This window comes from Zea mays, chromosome 2, assembly GCF_902167145.1.
Source record: "Zea mays cultivar B73 chromosome 2, Zm-B73-REFERENCE-NAM-5.0, whole genome shotgun sequence".
NCBI lineage: Eukaryota > Viridiplantae > Streptophyta > Magnoliopsida > Poales > Poaceae > Zea > Zea mays.
This window is the reverse complement of record NC_050097.1, coordinates 59,077,706-59,091,098: the sequence shown is the minus strand read 5'-3', so window position 1 is coordinate 59,091,098 and position 13,393 is coordinate 59,077,706. Positions and strand designations below refer to the sequence as shown.

Sequence of the window (13,393 nt, the reverse complement as noted above, 5' to 3'; positions counted from 1 at the left end):
CCTGGCGGGCTCTTTGCCGAGTGTCCCAGAGGGCACTCGGCAAAGATGTATTCTTTGTCGAGTGCTTCTGGGAAGACACTCGGCAAAGGAGATCCGGACACTCGGCAAAGACGCCGTATCCATCACCCATCGCCGTAACGACTGCTTTTCTTTGCCGAGTGCACCCTGGCACTCGGCAAACCTCTTTGCCGAGTGCCCGAGAAAAAGTACTCGGCAAAGAAGGCTTTGCCGATGCACTGTTTGCCGAGCCTTCTTTGCCGAGTGTCACATTCGGCAAAGCCTTTGCCGAGTGTTTTTAAGGCTTTGCCGAGTGCTTCGGGCACTCGGCAAAGCGCCCGTTTCCGGTAGTGGTGAAAATGATCATCGCGTGTACGTACGATTGGATTCGCGTGTATCTGAACCAGAACATTCGATCACGCTTGTTCGTTTCACCTATGTGAATTAGGTGGTATTGAGCCAGTTTAAATTTATAGCAAGTCAAAATCTATCCTAATATATTTCAATATACTCTAATTCATATAGAACTAAAATAACCGAACAAGATCTTAGGTGTTGGGGACTAGTTCTCAAATGCTTCGAGTTAAGAACAAGGCAACATAAAAAGTGTTAAATATTAAAGTCCTTCGTCCTTCAAGACATTATGTCCCTTCGGATATAATGAATTGCGGACGAAGGTTATGAAGGAAAAAGCCTTCATAAGCACAATAGATGATAAGGAAGAACTCATATACGAAATACGAAGAATAATATGAATATTATCATCAATCTATTTTTATTTTCATTATCGTATCCAGAATAACAAATTATAAATGAACCTTCGGTTTGATGGAAAGTAAAGGTACAGGCGTGATGCAAAAAGTGAATGCCAAGTCAGCGTGAACAGTACGGGAGTACTGTTCATCTATTTATAGGCAAGGGACGCAGCCCGTGTAGAATTACATTCATGCCCTTTATATTTATCAATAACTCTATAGTAATTCTTCGGGGTCTAATTTGCCTTTTCATCTTTAAGTCGGTTCCCCTTCTCTGTTATCATGCCGAAGCTTTTCTGCGCACAGCTTCGTGATCACCTTATCCTTCGTCATAATCGCCTTTCGTCTCACTCAGACTTCGTCCTGACCATACTCTTGTATACTCATGACCCGATTCCGAAGATACCTGTTCACATATTTCACTTGGAAAACATTGTCAAATCATGTTTTTGAGGACCTTAGGAAGCCGAAGGCCCCCAACAGTAGCCCCTCGCAATATTAATTTGCTAGAATGATAAATTCATATTGCGACATGGACGAAGGCCTTAAGCCGAAGGTCCGAAAAAACACCTTCGGCTTTTTGAGTTTTGAACACCTTCGGCAAGCATCACCTTCGTCATGCCGCCGAAGAAAGCTTAAGCAACAGGGGCTGCCGCTCTGCAGCCGCTGGATCCCAACTAGGATGTCCTTTCTCTTAGGGAGGCCCGAAGCCAGAAGAGGAAGGCCACCAGTCCAACGCCTCCGGAGGACGACTTGGATCAAGAAATCCAAAACTTGGAAATGCTCCATCAATAGGTCCAACGGAAGAAGGAAAAGATGGCTCGTCTAGCTGACCTGCAAAGGCAGATAGACGAAGCCTCTGAAGAAGTTCGTCATCTTGCTCAAGATGACCAGAACCGAAGGCCTCCGCACAGAGAGTTTCATCAGGAGGGCTTCTACAACGAGGACGACTGGTATGAAGATTTCCACCATTGAAATTTTGCTTTTGATGATACTTCTCCTCTGTCAACAGAATTGCAGGCTACACCTTGGCCCCAGTCTTACAAGCCACCCCAGCTCCCCATGTACGATGGTTATTCAGACCCGAAGCAATTCTTGATGAGTTATGAAGCAACCATATCTTCGTATGGTGGCAATACTGCAGTCATGGCAAAATCTTTCGTTATGGCTGTCAAGAGTGTTGCACAAACCTGGTACTCCTCTCTTCGGCCAGGAACAATCACCTCATGGCAAAAGCTGAAGGACATGCTGATAACCAGCTTCCAAGGGTTTCAAACGAAGCCAGTCACTGCTCAAGCTTTATTCCAGTGCACCCAGGACCACGAAGAATACCTTCAGGCGTATGTCCGAAGGTTCCTGCGTCTGAGGGCACAGGCACCAACAGTGCCCAATGAAATTGTCATTGAGGCCATGATTAAGGGGCTTCGGCCGGGACCTTCAGCTCAATACTTTGCCAGGAAGCCTCCTCAAACTTTGGAGAAGCTGCTCCAGAAGATGGACGAGTATATTCGAGCTGACAATGACTTCCGCCAAAGAAGGGAGGAAGCATACAGGTTCTCTGAAATGACCAGGGGCTTCGGAGGAAGATTCCATCCGAGGCACGTCAGGTCAATTCACAACTCTACTCAGAGTGATGATAGAGGAAATCAACAGCAAAGGCTACAGTACTCCTCGCAAGCCTCGGGGCAGCAGCAAAGCTCTTTCCGGCCGCCAGCTCCAAGGGGCAGAGGCGCCAGGGGCTTCGGAGGAAGATTTGGGGATCAGCCAAGGAAAATTTATTGTCTATTCTGTGGTGAGGACAAGGGCCATACCACCAGGATGTGCCATGTTACCATCCAGAAGCAAAAGGAGATAGCAGAAGTTGCAGCACAACAGAGTCAGCCGAAGCAAGTCATGCATACTGCTTCGTACCATTCGCCTTACATTCCAGAATATGTAGGCAACCACCCTGCAGCTTCTGTTGCTTCGGCAAGCCAACCCCAAGCATCTTGGCAACAGCCTCCACCTCCACCACCAACGCAACGAGGCCAGCAGCCAGAAGGGAGTCAGCACACTCACCTTCAACGGGACTTCAGAGAAGAGTCCGAGGCTCGCACAGTCAATAGCACTATGCCAGAGTCGAAACATATTTACTGACAAATATCCTACCCCGACAGCAGTTTTTCGCATTCAGTATTATTTTCTTTTTAATAAGGAACACTTATGACAGGTTTAGGTGCTTTTGTCGTTTTTAATCTCTTGTAACAGTTTCGCTTTTTACCATAATGAAAATATATCTTCTCCATAGGCTTAAGTTGCCGAAGCATAAGAATTTATGGTGGCAAGGAGGACCTTCGAATTATCAAAAATTTTGTTCTAAGGAACGCAGCGTAATTTCTTCGAAGCAGCAAAAAGTCGTTCCTAAGGGAGCGCAATGTAAGTTTTCTGCTCAAAAGTTGTTCCGAAGGGAATGCAGAGCTTACAGCGAAAAATAAACGCTGATTCCGCTGAAAGTAAAAGGCGAAGAAGCTCCTAAGGGAGGCTTACAGCGAAAAATAAACGCTGATTCCGCTGAAAGTAAAAGGCGAAGAAGCTCCTAAGGGAGGCTTACAGCGAAAAATAAACACTGATTCCGCTGAAAGTAAAAGGCGAAGAAGCTCCTAAGGGAGGCTTACAGCGAAAAATAAACGCTGATTTCGCTGAAGTAAAAGGCGAAGAACCTCCTAAGGGAGGCTTGCAGTGAAAAAACATCGACCTTCGGCAAATATCATTTTGCATAACATCACATCATTACATCATTCGCATAGCATAGCATCATACATCATATTGCATCAACAACGCAAAAAGGGGGTCTCAGTATTGATATTCGACAATTGTTTCGAAAAAATAGTGACAAAGCACAAAAAATAGCTATTGAAGAGTTATACCTTCGTCAAACTCTGAAATGGAAAGATCTATTGGTATTAATTTTACGAGGATTGGTTACTGATCTTATGAGAACACAGATATTATTTATGAAGCATGAAAAGAAGGGAAGGTGTTTTTTCGCCGAAGGCTCAAAAACGGTATGTATATGAAGTTTCATGCATCGTAAAGAATAGAACCATAAATAGTTAATATATTACATTCAAAGTTACAAAATATTACACATGTTTCTCAACAAACATTACATTCTAAATGTTTTTACAATAGCATCTAATCTTCCCTTAGAACTACTTCTGCACCTTCGTTTAGTAGCTGATCAACAACTTTATCCATGATGGCTTCGGCCATTTTCCTAATTTCGTCATCCCCCTTCGCGTGGGGGCCCGCAGATGGCTCAGCAGGTTCTGAGGGAGGAGAAGATACGGCTATATTACTATTACAAACCGTAAACAAGTTCGACATCAAAAAATTACAACAAAGAGCCAAAAACCACTAGTCAATACCTATTTGCCCTTCGAGCTCCGCACTTTTCTCAGCGGCCTCTGCTACCTTCCTAGCGTCATGGATGCCTTTTTCGCTTCTTCGTATAATTTCTTGGGCCATTTCCCGGTCACCGTTGTCCCAGATGTCGGTGAAAATTTTTCCACCGACCAGGCTCGCTTCGGCTGAGGGGTCTTTTATATCTTCGGAGGATAAGGCGGCTTCGGATTGTGCCAAAAATTTCACATGATCACAGCCTTTCCTCTCCAAAATGGTAGCAATCCCCCTGGCACCCGAAAAGGCACATATGTCTCCACGGCTATTCAAAATTTCTTGAAAGGCCTCAGCTTTGTGGCTGATCCATTCGATTGGGCCTTCGGGGTCACCCCTTATAAAGTTCTCTTCACTCGAAAAAGCGCCAACGCTGGTGAAGCTGGTTCTTACTTTCTTAACACATTCTATAGATTTTTCATAGCATCTTTTCTTAGATGCACAAAGCTCTTCAACGCTTTTTTCCAAATGGTTTGCCCATTGTTCACTGATTTCTCGTTTTGTTTCTTCAAGTGTGTGTTCCTCTTTAGCTCTGGCTAGTTGTTTTCGGAGATCTTCAATTTCACGCCTCTGAACCTCAGCTTGAACTTTAAAAGTAGCTTCGTCTTCTTTTATTCTATTTATCAATGAATGCAATATTTTATCTTTTTCGAGACCTTCGTTCCTTAGTTCAATCACTTCGGAACGAAGGTTGCTCAGGGCCATAACACAACCTTCGTCTTCGGCATCTTTTTGGGCCCTGAGGGCATTACTAAGTATAAGGCCCTACAAAGAAAAATGTGTGTGCGTCAATAAATTTAAGCAAACAAAAAATTTTGGTTTCAAGAAAAAAAATACAAAAACCTCATTTTTGCACCTTTAAGCTATTATACGCCAAGCTGTCGGCTAGCTCGTTTTTCGACAGCACCGAGAGCCCGTCTTCTAGTGTTGGGAATCCGAAGCTCTTGCTCATCTACCGACAGACAGAAATCTCCTTGCTGTCAGGGAGACAATACAAAAAGTCTTCTTCTCCACTGCCGTTGAATAACGGTAGTCGGGGTAGACAAACCCAATTGCATCAACTACTCGGTTGAGTCTCTTCTTCTTTCGGCCTCCGAAGGCCGCTGATAGTGCAGTGTCTTCGGCCTTCGTCACTTATGGCTTCAATACTTTTTAGCCAGTCATCATCTGGCTCGACGAAGTTATCTGCGTATTTGAATGTGTATTTTAGTCTAACTAGTCCACCTTCGTCAGGCTCCCTGACGGTTTCCTTCGGCATTTCCCACTTTTTTGCAAGTGGCCATACTCTGAAGGCAATGTGTTCTTGGACCAAATCCCTCGTCCCAATAAAAGAGCAAACCACGTCGAAGGATCTCTGGCATTCTTCGGCTGCTTCATCCATTTCCACCTTCGGCCTCCGGAGGCCGAAGCGTTGCCAGATAGGGCGCATAATGATATCTTTAACATCTTCCCGAGTTTTTAAATCATTCTTCACATAAAACCATTCCGTCATCCAGTCGCCGGGCCACCTCTTTCGAAAGGTTGGCACGGGACAGCTTGACCCAGACCGGGCACCGAAGCTGTAGCAGCCAAAATTGTTGTGATACTGCTATTTACCCCAGGGTTTTGTCTCATACAATAACTCATGTATATTGCAGAAACTTTTTGCATTTGGTTTTAAACCTTGGCTCTTCACGGCCCAGACGAAGATGCCCATCCTTATGATGGCTTCGGGAGTAAGTTGATGAAGGCAGATTTCAAATATCTTCAGTACTTCCACGACAAAACTGCTCAAGGGAAATCGCAGTCCAGCCTTTAAGAAGCTTCGGAATATCACGACTTCATTCTCCTCGGGGGTCGGGCAGGTTTTCTCTCCTTCGTCAGCCCTCACAATAGACAAGTCTCGAAAATATCTACCCCTCAAATTGACAAGGTGGCTTTGTTTAATACTTGATTTACCAAAAACCGCATGGCTTGGTCGCCAAGGTCGATCTTCGGAATCTTCACCACCACTATCCACATCATAACTGTCACTATCACCAGTGTCTTCAGATAAACCCTCCAAAATCTCCCTAGTAATCTTCTCTGTATTGGTCTTTGCTATTGATTGAAGAAAGCCGAGATCCATCTCCTCAGAAAGGCTCAGCTTCGATTCAGCAACAACCTTCTTATCTTCAGACATCTTCGCAAATGCTGAAAAAGTGCTCTCGAATCCGAAGCTTAAAAATTTAAAAAGCCAAGCAAGTGTTGCTGCGCACAGGCTAAAAGTCGAGTGAGCAAGAGCAAATGGCAAGAAAGCGTGCCAAATAAACTCGTGGTGAGCTCTTATTTATACACCTAGTGCGTTGAAAACTGGAGGGTCCCGCTTGTCAATGACTGTTGCTATTCTAGCAAAGGGGAGGTGTTTTTTCGGACCTTCGGCTTAAGGCCTTCGTCCATGTCGCAATATGAATTTATCATTCTAGCAAATTAATATTGCGAGGGGCTACTGTTGGGGGCCTTCGGCTTCCGAAGGTCCTCAAAAACATGATTTGACAATGTTTTCCAAGTGAAATATGTGAACAGGTATCTTCGGAATCGGGTCATGAGTATACAAGAGTATGGTCAGGACGAAGCCTGAGTGAGACGAAAGGCGATTATGACGAAGGATAAGGTGATCACGAAGCTGTGCGCAGAAAAGCTTCGGCATGATAACAGAGAAGGGGAGCCGACTTAAAGATGAAAAGGCAAATTAGACCCCGAAGAATTACTATAGAGTTATTGATAAATGTAAAGGGCATGAATGTAGTTCTACACGGGCTGCGTCCCTTGCCTATAAATAGATGAACAGTACTCCCGTACTGTTTACGCTGACTTGGCATTCGCTTTTTGCATCACGCCTGTACCTTTACTTTCCGTCAAACCGAAGGTATATTTATAATTTGTTATTCTGGATACGATAATGAAAATAAAAATAGATTGATGATAATATTCATATTGTTCTTCGTATTTCGTATATGAGTTCTTCCTTATCATCTATTGTGTTTATGAAGGCTTTTTCCTTCATAACCTTCGTCCGCAATTTATTATATCCGAAGGGACATAATGTCTTGAAGGACGAAGGACTTTAATATTTAACATTTTTTATGTTGTCTTGTTCTTAACTCGAAGTATTTGAGAATAAATCCCCAACATTAGATACGTGACCGACCGTCTGAAACTCTGAACGGGGGCACACAAAATGCGATGAAACAGAAGATGATGAACCGGGTGAAAGGCGATTTGTTGTAGCGTAAATGGTGCCAAATACAAGAAAGGGATATGATTCAGGTGCGGTCCGTCCACTTGTAGCGGCTTGCGTGGTCCCACACACTCCCTGAGTCACATAACTCGTAAAATGTACTGATTGCTCGTTTGTATACTTTGGAGTATGAGCACTCCAGCCAGATTTGGGCTAGTTACAATTTGGAGTACTTCCTCGCTCAAACTTTTGTTAACCGCATTACTAGTTCCTAACGAGTCCATATAAATACTCTTTGGACTAGTTCTTCGCTCAAACTTTCCTTGACCGTATTAGACTATCTCCAACAGCTTGTTTATTCTCATCTCTTATTTTAAATTTTACTCTACAGACAGTGTAGCTTGTAGGGTAAAATATTGTTTCACACATAGACATAACTGTTTATGGATTAAAGTTTAAAATAGTGAGTGACATAGAGAGGATGCTAGAGACAACCTTATGAGGTGGTAGAGGCGGATCTAGAGGATATTCTAGGTCGGCGTCCGACTACTCTAAAATTTACTCAAAGACAAACTAATTATCGTTTAGGTCTAAAGAAATAAATATATGCATCTTGCAACCCAATTTAATAAATTAAATACATTAAAATATATTTTTGCCTAATTTCTGCTTATTTATTAAATTAATGGAATATATATATATATACAGTATTATATGTTATTTTTTGCTCGACTATCTTAAATTTAAATACTAGATTCAGCACTGGCGGTGAAAGGTGAAGCAGAGGGACCAGTGTTGTCAAATGTGAGTCTAAGACTGCCTAGAATGGATTCCACGAGTCCCTCTATTACTATACACCGAATAGAGGCTACGATTGCCCTTCAAAGCGCACAACGTCACCCCCTTCCTTCAACCCTATCCAGTGGGAATCTTCTCTCTCACCCGAGATGTGGTGGCCCTCTACAAGGCGCCTGGCGGTCTCTAGTTGTCCACGCGAGAGCTCGTCAACCTGTTCGTTTTGGCTTTAATCTGTATCGTCATCTACTACTTCTACAATGTTTTTTGTCTCTATGGATTACAGCTGCAGCAGTCTAAATAGTCAGCTTTAATCCAAAGCGAACAATCCCGGTAAGGTTCCGTTCAGGATCTAAGTTTTCGAAGGTGAAAGACGACTTTTCGGACTTTGTCGGGACTCAAGAGCGGAGCCCCACGGCCATGACGAGCCATCGAGTTGCGCTCCTAGAAGAGGTAGTCGTTCATGAAGCAACAAGTCGCAGGATCTCCGTCGTCGACTACCGTCACCGGTGGAAGGTCACTCCGCCTTACAGTCGCCTACAAACCATGGCCGCCGCACTCGTCGAGCCCATCTCTTGGCTCCGCTACCATAGCTGGTGGAATGGTGTTCGATGAAACGCGTGTGAAAGTTTGTGTGAAGAGAGGTGATACAGACGAGAGAGATTGCTGACGTTGTACAATAGTGTGGATATAGGGGGTGAAATATACAGAACGCGGAAGACAATCTATAACGCACAAACGCAGCGGTTAGGGGTGGACCCAGTCCACGTGCCGCCTCGTCGGCGCGGCGTCACGAGCGCGTGTCGCTCGCAGCAGCTAGCAGACACCCACCTGACCTGAGTCGCGCCGGTCGCCACCGCCCCATCACCCCGCACCGACCCAGGCGCCTGCTTGTCTGCCCGTTGCCCTGCCTTGACGTGCCGTGGTCCATCCTCCTCGACGGGCGGAGCCCAGATTCCGGCAGCAGGGCGGTGGCACACCCCTCACGGCCGCCGCCAGGACGCTTGGGGAGAAAGACCAAACCATACGGGGACCGACCCGATCGGACGACCATCGCGGTACGCCTCGACTTTGCGTAGACGCCGTAAACGCCTGCGCAGTGTCGTCACGCGTCACTCACTCACTCGTAGGCGGTCCGCCGCCGCCCCTGTTTCGCCGCACCCCTGGAATTAGGGGCAGCAAGTCTCACGCTGCTGCGCTGCGCCCCGCTTTGAGAGACGAAACACCGGTCTCAACAACCACCCATGGATCCTAGTACACGCCGGAAAGGGCACGGGATGACGAGGAGACACGAGCACGAACACACAGCACGCGCGACGGGTGCAGCACCGGACAGGACGCGGATGGCATGGTCGGTGCGGATCCGAGAGCAGACACGCCACGCCACGCGTCGAGCTATCCATCGTTCACGAACGGGAGCGCCGAGGGCCCACCGCCCACGCACATGGACAACGCGCGCACTGGGTAGGAGCCCGGGCCGGCACGATTCTGTTTCATAAGCCACAAGCTTCTCCCCGCCGGGGCGCCCCCTCCTCGCGGTTTCCCTTCTCGTTCCCGCGCGCACGCGGGCGGGACGGCGGGAGAGACGGACGCGAGTACGCGGCAGGCACGGCGCAGCGACACAGCTGTGGGCGGCTTAGCGCAGGCAGGGGCAGGCAGGCACACGGCTTGTCAGTTGTCGCCTGCTCGTGCTCCGCCACTGCCATCCCAGCCACTGCCACTGCTCTTACTTAAATAGAGCCAACCCGAGGCCGCCCGCGCGCTCCAGAGTGCGGTGCGGACACAACACAAGCAAAGCGAGCACAGACAGACACCGTTACGCGAGCACGCAACGCGACGAGGAGAGGAGACGCTTACCGAGCGAAGAGCACTAGGCTCCGCCATCGACGCACGCACGCAAGCGTGAAGCGTCCTCGACTCGCCTTTCGGTTCGGTTCGGTTCCTCGCCGTCGCGGGCGGCCTCGTCGGGCGACCGCTCTCTCGGCATTTCTTTCTATCTGGTTGCTGTGTGTGGATTGGAGGCCTTGTGAGCTCGCGGAGGCGGCGCGGTTCATGGCCGTGGCGGAGCGGTTCGGAACTCGGTGGCCGCCGTCTCGCTTCTTCGTTGCAGTGCTCCTCGTCCTGCTCACAGGTGACCCTTGCAACCTGTTGTTGTGTGTTTCTTTACTTACGATTCCTCCACCACCCCCATCGCCGGTGTGTGTTGTCCCCTACGAAATCTAAGGTCTTAACCGAGGGATCGAAGTATCTTACAATTGGTTCGAGAAGTTTGAATATGCTTCTATAGAATTTGAAGAGGATTAAAGGGGGGGGGGCATTGCCCCCTTTCTTCCTCGAGTGTTTGTTATCTTACTTACTCCATTAGTCCATTGCATTGTCAACCTAGTGCTAGTGTATATTATTATGTCAATAATCTTGAGGTCTTGTTTGGATAATATCGTGTTCACCAAAATTCAGAGTACGGTGAGCGTGGAGCCAGTTTTGACTGCTACAGATCTAATCCATAGAGACAAAATCACTGTAAAAACAATAAAACCAAGCAAACATGCTATAATCAGTTTAAGTTACACTTCAATCCACCTAGTAAACAAACAAGGCCTGAAATGTTTAGTTTAATGATGATATTTTCTCTGATTTATTTTTTTATTCTATTTAAATGTATATGTAAGTAAGTATTTTGGTATTTCACAAGTATCGGTCTGTTCCTATACTTGGCCTCAACCGGGCCGGGGAATAGTTAATGACGCAGGAAGCAAATATACTTCTTTTTGTTAGTGTTGCAGTACTACGGCATTGCGAAAATGGTGGTTAATTAATAGGCGTACTTGCTGAGATTATCTTATCTGAGCTCAACTGACATCTGGTGAGATCACATGGTCCCCAAGTGCTTCTAATCGGAGTTCCTTTGGATTCCTCAAAACAAAAACAAAAAAAAAAGAAAAGAAAATCGGATCTCCTTTTTTCACGTTGTTTATTACCTAAAGAAATGGACCAGTTTGCTGTCTTTTCGGCCCAGTTTGACGTGCGTCTGATCTGGCTCTACGCTGTCATGGCTTTTGGCTTAAAGTTTTTGTCTGGAAGGATGGTTTGCTTCGTACGTGTTCGTCCGTCCCCTAGTGGCCAGCGAAATGTGACGGGCTTTTCGATCACCTGTGGCCATTCGAGACGAGTACGGATATTAAAAATAATTAAGGAGGTGTTTGACGAGACGTTGATGGTATTTTATCGCGCTGATTCTCGGTAGGATGCCCCAATCACATGACGCGCAACCCTCATTGGATCCTCTGCATGCATATATTGTACTATAGTTAATTAATTGTGTCAGGTTTTGTTAGCCTAGATTTATTTGATTGTTTTCTGAGCCACGCACTGAGAGGATCGATCGGAGCTAGCGAGAACGATCGATCGATGGATCGCTAGATTAAGTTTGTACTATGCGTTAATTGCAGATGGCGGAGCGGCGTGGAAGAGAGCAGAAGGCCTGTCGATGGGCATCAACTACGGGCAGATCGCGGACAACCTGCCGTCGCCGGCGAGGGTGTCGTACCTGGTCCGGTCGATGCAGGTGAGCAAGGTGAAGCTGTACGACGCGGACCCGTACGTGCTGAGCGCGTTCGTCGACACGGATGTGGAGTTCGTGGTGGGCATCGGCAACGAGAACGTGTCGGCGATGGTGGAGCCGGCGGCGGCGCGGGCGTGGGTGGAGCGGCACGTGCAGCCGTACCTCCCGGGCACGCGCATCACCTGCATCACCGTCGGCAACGAGGTGCTCAAGGGCAACGACAGCGCGCTCAAGGCGAGCCTCCTGCCGGCCATGCAGTCCGTGTACCAGGCGCTGACCGCGGTGGGCCTGCAGGGCCGGGTGAACGTCACCACGGCGCACTCGCTGGACATCATGGGCAGCACCTACCCGCCCTCCGCCGGCGCGTTCGGCCCCGACGCCGTGCCCTACCTCCAGCCGCTCCTGGCCTTCCTGTCCGCGGCGCGGTCCCCGTTCCTCATCAACTGCTACCCCTACTTCGCGTACAAGGCCGACCCGGGCAACGTGCCGCTGGAGTACGTCCTGTTCCAGCCCGACGCCGCCGGGGTCACCGACGCCAGCACGGGGCTCAGGTACGACAACATGCTGTACGCCCAGGTCGACTCGGTGTACGCCGCCATCCAGAAGCTGGGCCACACCGACGTCGACGTCAAGGTCTCCGAGACCGGGTGGCCGTCCAGGGGGGACCCCGACGAGGCCGGCGCCACGCCGGAGTACGCCAGGACGTACATCGGCAACCTGCTGCAGAGGATCGAGATGGGGCAGGGCACGCCGATGAGGCCGTCGGCGCCCGTCGACGTCTACGTGTTCGCGCTCTTCAACGAGAACCTCAAGCCCGGCCCGGCCTCCGAACGGAACTACGGCTTGCTCTACCCCGACGGCACGCCCGTGTACGATGTCGGCCTGCGGGGATACCTTCCACCCATGGACTATTCACAAGGCACCAGAGAGGTAGATCTAGTTCTTGGTCTTTGCACTTGCACACCTCCCTGCCTGCCCATTCCCATCAGGCTATCACATTGCTCTCGTACTTTTGGTCTTCTGCAGGGGGTCCGTTTCTTCGTCTTCATCAGCCTCGTTGCCATTGTATCGATCACTCTCAGCTTATCCTGAGAGCATGAGCATTGCCGTAAAGTTGATGAAGAAAGCGCGGAGACTGAGGACTTCTTGCTGCTAGGATAGCAGATCGATTACAAGGTAAGACCCTTATCCCTGGACCAAGATCTTGGGTACTTTAGCTTCTATGTTGGACAAAACTGGCGATTCAGTTAAGCTTGAACCACCATTGTTCGCTAGGAGCATAAGCTTGCAGAAATCTTACTGGTTCTTTTCTCCTACATGCAGCCCTCGGAGAAGCAACTAAAGTCGGCATGTTCCATCAGGCAAGCTTTAGAAGCAGAAATTTGTCTCTGACTTACTACACGGCCAGCCAAAACGGTCGAAGTGGTTTTTGATGACATCCAGCAGCCAAAACTGGCTCCGCGCTGACAGTAAAGTAGAACTGACTGAAGATTGCGGGCGACACGCGCCCAATGCACGCATAGTCCATTTAATTTGTTCTGGAGATGTCTTCTTTATCCAACTCAGCAACTGTATATTTGTATATCGGCCAAAAAGAAAGGAAATAAATTCAGGTCAAGGCTGGCCATTTATACTAGTTTTTTTTTTAAA

General features: G+C 47.9%; 1 protein-coding gene across 4 annotated transcripts; it reads left to right on the top strand.

Moving 5' to 3' along the window:
- The first annotated feature begins 8,788 nt into the window (after positions 1–8,788).
- On the top strand, positions 8,789–13,393 carry LOC100384311 (uncharacterized). 4 transcript variants are annotated; one of them, NM_001353416.1, is made up of 4 exons: positions 9,948–10,312; positions 11,631–12,673; positions 12,770–12,919; positions 13,067–13,378. In NM_001353416.1, exons 1-3 carry the CDS (start codon positions 10,234–10,236, stop codon positions 12,833–12,835), a joined length of 1,188 nt encoding a protein of 395 aa, NP_001340345.1. In that variant the 5' UTR covers positions 9,948–10,233; the 3' UTR covers positions 12,836–12,919; positions 13,067–13,378. The 4 variants fall into 4 exon arrangements, with proteins under 4 accessions (XP_023157315.1, NP_001340345.1, XP_035820858.1 ...); XM_035964965.1 differs by lacking the exon at positions 9,948–10,312 and adding an exon at positions 10,319–11,421 and having other exon boundaries at positions 13,067–13,393; XM_023301547.2 differs by having other exon boundaries at positions 8,789–10,312; positions 11,631–12,919; positions 13,067–13,393.

Bases quoted from the DNA above. Each gene is read 5' to 3' on its own strand.
- LOC100384311 (XM_023301547.2), top strand. From the start codon at position 10,234: ATGGCCGTGGCGGAGCGGTTCGGAACTCGGTGGCCGCCGTCTCGCTTC. The intron at 10,313-11,630 runs GTGACCCTTGCA...CGTTAATTGCAG, and splicing joins GCTCCTCGTCCTGCTCACAG to ATGGCGGAGCGGCGTGGAAG.